Source organism: Diadema antillarum, unplaced genomic scaffold, assembly GCF_040938485.1.
Source record: "Diadema antillarum isolate AM-2024a unplaced genomic scaffold, OU_Dant_1.0 scf00000036, whole genome shotgun sequence".
NCBI lineage: Eukaryota > Metazoa > Echinodermata > Echinoidea > Diadematoida > Diadematidae > Diadema > Diadema antillarum.
In genome coordinates, this window is record NW_027270925.1 from 2,478,403 (window position 1) to 2,488,362 (window position 9,960).

Consider the following 9,960-nt stretch of genomic DNA (forward strand, 5'->3'; position numbering starts at 1 on the left):
GGCCTCGCATTTGGCCTCGCTCTGGAGCTGGTCTCGGCCGCGGCCGAGCCCGGCCTTTTCTCAGTGTAAACGCAAACTGGGCCAAATGCGCGGCCAATTGCGCGGCCAATTTTAGTCTGGCTTCCAAACCCTCTGCCTGTATCTTTCGCTATTCAGGATATTAACCCCCTCAACGTTGAAAACCAGTATATTTTAAGGTGGTTTTGTCCTGCAAAGAATTCTTTCCTTTGGCAAAGGCCTTTGCCCGAACGGCGACTTCGTCGCCACGGAATTCATTGGGCAAAGGGTCTGAAAACCAGACAATACCAAATTGCATTTGTTTACAAGCAGAGCGCCACTACGACAAAATATTGAAAGGTTTGAATCAAAAGCGCGGCCGAGCCCAGCAGTGTAAACGGACAAAGTTGCGAGGCTCGGCCGCGCAATTGAGGCCGGGCTCGGCCGCGGCCGAGCCCGGCCCCGCACTGTAAACGGGGTCTTACTTCATTCTGCTTCCTTACTAATTTCAACTCGAAGACCGAGTTGAGTTTTCAGTCTTAGGTGCAGCATTGCCAAATGTTACTTTTTTGCAGGGATTTGTAGTACTGTCTTTTTTTTTGGGGGGGGGGGAGGGGCAAAATACTGCTGGTTTCATGGAAAACACTGTTTTTGACATATTGTATTACTACACAGGTTTATTGCAGAAAAGGTAAAAATACTGTTCCCCCCCCCCCCCCAAGAAAAAAAAAAAAATATGCCTTTTCATCCCTCAGAATACTGCCAGTGTGTTTTAGGAGGTTGGTGTCCCTGTAGGTGTGCCTTAACTCGGAAAGCTCGCTTGTATTCACTAGGTCTTTAAAAGTTCACTTGAATCACTCTGTGGTTTGATTCATTTCGAGAGAGTGCAGGGGGAAAATAACACCCAAAGAGAATGTGGTATATCAAGGTAAAGAATTTAGTGTTTGAACTTCCAACCCCTTACCCAGGAAAGTGCTGGTACCCCGCATTCAGTAATTACATTGTTTTTTTGGCATGGCAGAAGTCACTGTTGCCTGTGTAGATGGTTCACAGATTTTCATTTCATCCCTTTTATGATTTTGTGAGTAATTAACCTTGATTGTTGGATTTGGGCCAGTCTTCTTCATTGTAAGCCAAGTTCCACACTCCTATTCAGTTCTGTTGTGAGAATACCACTGAGTATTCTTCACTAGAATACAACATATTAATCCCGGGTATATACCTGTTGCCAAATGCCATTCCTGTTAAGTAGCAGCGTAGACCCGACCTTTATATATCTACGGAGTCCAAAGTTTTGTATCCTATTATATGTATTTGATGATTTCAATTGGACATGGTGACTTTTAGTGAGCGAAAAAAAAAAGAAACAGATTTCAGGGATTTTGCAGGGAAATTGGCAACTGAGAAGGAGGTCATGACTGTTTTAAATGTCTGTAAATCATCTGACTTTGCATCCTGTCGGTGCCTCAAAATGGCTGCTAAGATCATGTGACTGTGAGTCGCTCAAGTGTTACTCATGTTCTGTTTGATCAGCCCAAAAACAATTGGCTTGCAGCAGAACATCGTGTATTTTTAGGATATGATGATCTTTGAACACTCCTCCATAAACGGGCATGAATTTCAAAATATTGTTTGTGTGTCTTTTGTGTATTAGTATGAAATTAAATTGGTTTTGCGTGTATGTGGCAAATGACATCTTAGTTGCGTGACCAAGACATTCATGTTGCGATGCACCAAAGATAGTAACCATATGATATGATTTACTGATGATGGTCGTAAGTCCCCACTGCATCGTATCAAATTAGTTTGGCTAAATTGTGAACTTAGTCATCGATATATTTAGTTTCAATTTAGAGGAAGAAACAACAAGAAATTGTGGCAGTTCCCTCCCATAGAAGTAAAGGATTTTCCTTTCAAGTCGGATAAGAATCGTTACAACCCTAATATAGAATTCCCAGGAATATTTGGTGCATGTTGTATGTGGGCCCTCATAACCTACAGCATGTGTGCAGTATTGTGCAAGATGCATTATAGATGTGCTTTGTTGCAGATTTGATATGTGAATTGGAGCAGACCCAGTTGACCTTACAAGAGTACTAGAATCCATGCACAAAACATAACTTGTCTGTCATTGCGTAGGACTATAGGAAATATGGTTTTACAGTGGATAGTAATGAGATTACAAGTTGCAATGATAGAGGAGGCATGATTTGCCTTGCAATGTTTACTACCTTTCAGTGAATACTGAGATCAGTGGTCAAAGTGCAAAAGTTTGTTTTCAGCATTGCTAAGTAAACACAAATGCAGAGCCACAGACTTTAGACAAACACCGTGGGCTAATTTCAAGAACATTGGTGAGAAATTGTGAAGAGGATGAATGGAAAGAAAAAATTCTCTGGAGATGTGAGGATTAAAATGCCAGTTCTGTAACCCTGTCACCTACAATTGTATGATCTGTCAAACATTGTAGATGATATGTAGTCATTTTTTTTTTTTGAGCCTTTGAAATAAAAGTGATCATGATAGCAGCAACCAATGAAAAGTGGTAGATTTCTTATCAACCCTCTACAGAGTAGTGAGTCTTTTTGGTTTTTTTCCTCAGGGAACTAGGCAGTTTTTTGTAATTACGTGCATTAACATTTGAATCGCCATCGTGTTAGATACAGTGATATTGTTGGCACCATACTCTTCGGTGAAATACCACTGCAGTAGATACAGCAGTAATTCACTTGGTACCGCTCTCATTCATAAAATGCCATGGTATTTCTGGTTTTAGCAAGGAATGCACATAGTGTGCATGTCTTCTGCAGGGAGAAGATGGAAAGTGTGTCAGGTCACATGATAAATGCACCACTGAACAATCACTGGTACCGTACAAGCTGTTATTTTCAGTACAGATATTTTTGCAAATGAGGTCACAGACATTTTCGTGAAATGTTGTTTTGGGGAATTGACACCGAAGCTATCGCAAGTGCATTATTAGCCCAGCGCATGGCGACATTTTCACGTGTTGTTAAACTCGCGGTCAAACAGTGATTCACAAAAACCAAACTCTTGCAAAAGTAATAGCTTAGGGTTTACAGTATTTTGTGATGCGATTCATACTCCAATCTTGCATACGTCTTTCGTCCGAAGTTTGATTTACCACCCTAAATAACCACGGTATTTTGTGATGTATTGTGTGGCGTATTTCATGATGTGTAAAGACTTGCATTCACATTTTTACGAAATATCGTGGTATTTCAATAGCAATGTGAATGCATGTATTGTCACTTGCTGTAAATGTGGATTCGAGTAATTTTTTGCACTTTGCTGGGTAAGATGAATTTTGCATGTATTTGATTCTTTGAAATCAAGACATTAATCACTGGATCATATGGCAACCAAAAATAGTCATGTGAATTTAGTTTTGCGCTAGTTTGTGGTTGTGCAAAATGGGCGACATTTCCACTTTTACAATATAGCAGGCATAGTCAGTTAGTTTATCAGTCTACTGATTGTTTAGACTCCATTGTGGGTCACATGCAGTGGAGATGAGAATGAAAGTTCACCCATGAAACATTTTGAAGGTTACATCCTCTCTTGACTGACAATAGAAAATAAGATGTTACTGCTGGATGCAGAAAGGACACGTCATATACCCTACCATTAATCCCCTTAGCTCTCCCTTCTTTGAATATTAATTTCTAACTCCTCATGTGTGATGTGGAACATCACATTTTATCGGTGCATTTACATTGATGGTGAAATACCCGATATTTTGTAATGTGAATGCAAACTTTGCACCGCAAAGTACATTGTAAATACTGTGGCATCTCAGGTGCTAATTCAAACTTCACACGAAATAAACATGAGAGTTTGTGGTGCAATTTGAGGCACGAAGTCGAAATACCACCGACCATACCGTGGTATATTTTTAATGTGACCTGACAAGTGACTTTGTGTCTTTCCTGTTGGTAAAATGTGCATCTGCAGTGCTTACTAGACATGTTTGCATGGTGTTTCTTGAATGTGAACCATACAAAGTAGATTACCACGTTATCTAGTACTGTAGTATGTCTGCAATGAGAACAGTGAATGTGAATTCACCTTGTAAAGACACTGTTTATTTTGTTATGATGTTAGTTGGTGTGCCTTTTACCTGACAAGTCCCCTCATATGTAAGAGAGTATGCCACAACTCCCACATTATCTCTTCGCTTCATGTGTCAGTGAAGGACTAATAAGGTTGTGTGTATGTGTGTGTGTGAAGATGAGTGTGTGTATGTGGTATTATGTGTAATTGTTGGAGTGTGTGTGAGGGGGGGGGGGATATACTGACAGAGAATAATTGCTGCTGCAGAGGTCATAAGGGTTTGTGCTTTTTGTTCTGTCTCTCAATGAGTCACACAATAGCCCAGTCACCTGGGGTGTGTATTAAAGCCCTCCATCAGATCCGAGTGAAGGCGGGACTTGTACTATACGCAGCCAATCTATAACGTACGTCAATAATGAATGTATAATGTGATCTGGGGTGAGCAGTTGTCCATAAACATCATGTACAATTTCCCTCAGACATAGTGATCATGTATTAGCGGTTACCAGAATCATTATACACTGTCAGTTACATTGTAGCTGTTCGTACACTACATTTGTAATTGTTCGCCACCATTGCATAATGATGATTATTTAAAGGGATGGTACAGTTTTGGTGGAGATGAGAATTGGGCTTTTAACTTTTTGCAAGATGCCAAGAAAACACTTATGATATAGTAGAGAAAATACCATTTTAAGAGGAATTCAAAGTTTATTTGACGAAAATCGGGTTTGGAATGACTGAAACATTCAAAAACAAAGCTAAAACAAAGCAATCGTAGGAAAGTGTAGGTCCCACACTTTATTAGAATTGCTCTTTTTTTTATATTTCAACCATTCCAATACCAATTTTCATCAAATGAACGTTGAATTCCTCATATAATTACATGCTCTTTCAATTTTATAGAGAGGTTTCTCATTAACTCACCAAAAATGTTAGAAACCTGAAATTAGGTCTCAACCATAACTGTACGGTCCCTTTAAGAAATGAAAGAAATTTGAGTTTAATCCTTAGTAAAGGATTGGTAAACGTTGTTTGCTTTTAAATCAATCTAAACATTGTTCAAGAAAGTATCACACATTCTTATGCAAATGAAGAGTGCTCAAAGAGCTAATGTAAATGCTTCTCTGGTAAAGTCCAGATAATAGGTTTACCACCTCCCCTTTTTATTCATACTACATCATGATAAGGGAATAAAAATAAATTAGGTATCTGTAGTTGGAAGTGATTCGACTTAAAGGTAAACTATGCAAAGCAATGCAGCTATTGTCCAAATTAAATTTCAAAATTAAATGTCTTCGAAATTTGATGGCAGGTAGAACCCTGAAATTACTGAAAGAACCCAGCAGGAGCTCGGCCTAAAATGTACAGCTATAATGCGCGGTGGTCTCGATACCAAATGCTACCAGGCTGTTGATAGAAGTATTCTGTGATTTCATATCTTTGTTTATAAGGTCTCTCTCATCTCAAGATAAAAAGGTCGGACTTTTCGAATGGATTATCCCCTGTTTGTACTATCTAACCCACTGTTTTCAATGCTATCATTATGTTAATCACATTATATTGCATTTGGAGATAACCTTGTCCCATTTCTTTGTAAAAACTCCCACAATGTTATGCAAACAAAGACCACTGCTGTTGAACAATGGGAGAAGGAAATTGCAAAGCAATTGTGTATGTGTTTAGGGGGGAATATGGTCTGTAGACGAAGGTTTTGAGGGTTTCATATCTAAGGAAGAATGTGCAATCAGTTTTGTTGTGGGCTGATACTTATTGTTTCTTTTCACAGAGTTACTGATGCCAAATATCTTCTCTTCTTTTTTCTTCTTCTCTTTTATTTGATCAGTCTGCCCATTCATTTTGTTTGAGCTAAAAAGAATGAATGAATGAATGAATGAATGAATGAATATGGTGGATAAATAAAGTAGTTACAGCAACGGAAATGTATATAATGACTAATGACATACAGCCAAGAAATTGTGAAGTCATAGATACAAAAACGTGTGGTATTTATGACTTTTATGATATATTCAGTGTTGTTCACCTTGCTACAGTGAAAGGGAATCACTGTTGTTTGTTTGTTTTTTTCAAAGTGTTATTACAATTTCAGACAAGTTGAATTAGTACCCTGTATTATTATTATATTAGGAAATGCAGTTTCAGGTACTGATGAATTTTCATTAGCAGTAGTGAATGTTTCACCATCACAATAGAAGACACAAAGAATGTGTGCAAGTTAAGTGAAGAAAAATTGCATCAGGTGATCACATTTGTAATAAGATTACTTAAATTTTGGAGTGAAAAACTGATAAAAGCATTTTTTAAACAAAAAATAGGTGAAATACTCTTTGCCATTTTAGTCCACCAAGTTTTAATTTTCGATGCACGCTTTTATTATTGTGTTTGTAGTTACTTTATGTACTGCAGATGTATGAAAATTTGCTCTTCATCCATTTAAAGTGATAATCTGCACTTTCAATTTCAATTCCAGAAGGTTAATGGGGCTTTCCAGGAATGGCAAACTGTAACTTTTTGCTGTATTTTGTACTTTCTTCCTCTTCCTTTTTACCAAAAGTATCGCAGGTATCATGGAAAATACTGTTTTTTCCCATTTGTCTTAATATTACACCTATGTTTGTTGCAGGAAAGGTTAAAAATGTAATAAAGAAAAACAATAAACCTTTTGGCCCTCAGAATACTGTTGTGCTGTTTATAAGGTTGATATTTGTGGCTTCTGCAGGAAGTAGAAAAAAAAAGATAGGATAAGATATATGCACATATGGTTACACAGTTTCAAGAGAATATTGCAATCTGCCGCATGCGAGAAACTGTTGCCTTTGCCATGGAAAGTAGGACATCAGCAATAGCCTGACATGGTTGCGTGGTCCCCTCATGTCCTAAGGGGGCCCTCCAATGCATTGAGATGCTTGAAAAGGAACTTGTCGATCAGGATCGATACATTTTTTTTTTTTTTACCCCCGTCCTGTAGGAGCTTCCTTCACCTGTGCCAAAAAGGATGCTTTACCTTGTTCAGTTGTGTGTGTCATGGTCTATCTATGTTTGATATCAGAGCAGATATGCATGTGAAACATTTATTGCAGTCATAACAGCTGCCTTTCTAGTCATTACGTGTATGATATGTATCTGTGTGTGTGTGTGTGTGTGTGTGTGTGTGTGTGTGTGTAGGGAGGGGGTGGAGGGTGTTTGGTCTATACCGACATGATTCCATTCTGTTTCTCTCTACAATTGTTCTTTTTTCGTTTTAATTGTTATAAATCTGGCAAAGGAGATGTGTGGTATTTATATTATCAAGTTGTAATTTCTACTTTTGAAAAAAAGTTGTACGTGGGAAGAATATAATTCTTTTGTTACTTATGTCCAAATTATATTACTTTTTTACAGCAGTACCAGTTAATGTATTATTTAGATGGTAATAAATAGATACTAATTGCAAAAAAAAATAAAAATGTATGTATGTATGTACATGTATATAAGCACATGCTTGCAAATTTACAATGAATTCACTGATGGAGTTGAGTTAAGCTTCATATTGTGAACAGCATTCCTCAAATTTTGCCGAAAGAAATAATAGCTGCAATGGTTGTGTACAGCGATCGATTCTGTGCTTTGACAGAGCAGTCTTTGAGAACATGCTGCTGTGTTGGAATGAACCGAGATTCCTGCAAAGTCTGGTCAATCCTGTTATTTCAGGCATCATTTGTGTTGGTTCGTATGTATAGGACTCCTTCGTTCATTCACCTATCTTTTTGTGTCTTACAAATTACAAGTATCACAAATTTTCACGTCTCCGTTTTTCTTTTCTTTCTCATCTGCAGGTGTACAGAGAAGTTAAAATTATGAAATTACTAGACCATCCAAATATAGGTAAGTTCCTTTGTTTTTTCGTATTTTTCTCATGTCTCAAATATTATTATTATATGTATATTTGTTCTAGAGCATGTTGGCACACATCGTAGATTCTATTGAAGCGCAGGAAGATGGCACGGGGTAGCAGAATAGTAATGAAATTCAAACTCAAACCAACAACCATATTATGAATCATGTTTGTATTCCATCGATTCCAGTCATTCACATTGTATGATGAGATCAGTGGAAGGGTGGTGGGGGGGGGGAATTTGTTCCTGAATGTGTGTAATATTACAATTGTGTGCATCTTCATTCATGCCTAATTGGAAGAAGGTAGAGCAAAATATGGTGAAAATATGAAGCTAAAGTCTGTATCTGTATGTGTGTGTTTGTGTGTATGTGTTTATGATAGCATGGGGAAGGGGGGATGGAGGAGGGGCGACTTTTTCATTTATTGCCCGAGGAGGAGTCGGTATTATGAGCCGAGCCATTTGCGGCATTTTGCTTGAAATCCGTGGGGATGCTATCAAATGAAGTCTTGTCTCCCACTCGATTTGCGGTCTCCATCACGAAAGAAAGCCTTGCTGCGAGGCTAGGAGGCTACCTGTGTTGGTGATTGCACCCGACGTGTCTTGTCCCATGCCCCTGCGACATTCATTACGAGCCGGGTGCCGCGTCTCAACCTCACTTAAGAGTGACAGATGCTGGGATCCCCATCTGACGAGCGTTGCGAGATGTAGGTGATGACATCACCATCCTCCATCTTGCCATGGCAACGCAAGCTAAACAATTACCCAACTTGCTGTCCTGCCACATAAAGGCATTTGAAGATAATTGTGAAATGTACCCTGCTACGTTATCAAGTCTCTTTAAAATTAATGCTCCCTCTGCTTTGGTGAAAGAAAGTGCCTTTGTAGGATGGATATCAGAATTTCTCAGGAATAGGTTTAGAATGAGGCAGGGAATCCAATAATTCATTTTTCTTGCTGTGTATTGGTAAAGAAGTCATAGTGTGTATCACTTAAGAAGCCACAGTGTGTAATTTTGCATGAAGCCAGAATGTGCAAATATACCCAGGAAAGAGCGAAATGCAAGACATGAGTATTAATAATACTGGAGAGTGAATACATTGAATCATGAGAGACTTAAGAACACTTCCTACACCATCATAATGGTTGTGTACATGACTTGGTACATATTGCTGCACCCAAATTAGAACAGACAGTGAAGTGTGTAGTGAATTAAGGCTTAAAGGGATGGGCTAGAATATTTTTAAAAAGAAGAATCTTTCACTATTGGTATGCACCCTTTGATTGATTATGCACAGAAATATCAAGTTGTCCTGGTTCTACATACAAGTAGTTTCTTCCAAAGTTCTAGGAACTTGACTGAGCAATTTCAGTCAAAGATTGTTACAGAGCTGCCAGTTCTTCCTGATTCTGCAGGAGTCTCCCTGAAAATGTCAAAATCTGTTCATGTCTGAATAAGAGAATACTAAAATCTCCCTGATTTCGGAATTATTTTCGCCCATTGAAATGCATGTAACACACAGATATCTCCCTGATTGCTGTGTGAAATCTCCCTGATTTGGATGTGGGAATGTTGGCAGACCTGTTGTTAGTTTTGTGCTGCTTGAAGGTTTGTTGTTAGTTTGTTTGTAGTTTTAAAGGTTCAGTCAAGGAAGTGAATATAGGGACAGCTTTGATGGGTTCTCTTCATCCCTTCAGATAAGAGTAATGATAAAAAAAGGCTCGTTTCCACTGTCATGCGATACGCTACGCACACCATGATTGGCCATTAGTAGTTGATAGTGGAATTTTCAGTGATGTCCATCACAATCGGCGTCATCGCTCCAAATCATGGAGTAATCGTGGTCGTATCAAATTTTATCAGATCTTATCAGATCTTGAGGTGAGTCGTGCAAGTTTTGGACGGTTCAAAAATAGTCTTATGATCAATGCAATTACCATGACTGACCTCAAGATCTTATAAGATCTGATAAAACTGATAAGGTCTGATAAA

General features: G+C 38.4%; 1 protein-coding gene across 1 annotated transcript in view; it reads left to right on the top strand.

The window, feature by feature from the left end:
* LOC139708230 (serine/threonine-protein kinase MARK1-like) overlaps positions 1 to 8,682 on the top strand; it is an 80,514-nt gene extending 71,832 nt beyond the window's left edge. Inside the window, exons 5-6 of the mRNA XM_071620203.1 lie at positions 7,908 to 7,960; positions 8,514 to 8,682. Of these exons, the coding sequence (XP_071476304.1) occupies positions 7,908 to 7,960; positions 8,514 to 8,682 (222 nt within the window). The remainder of the gene's footprint in view (positions 1 to 7,907; positions 7,961 to 8,513) is intronic.
* Positions 8,683 to 9,960: the final 1,278 nt, after the last annotated feature.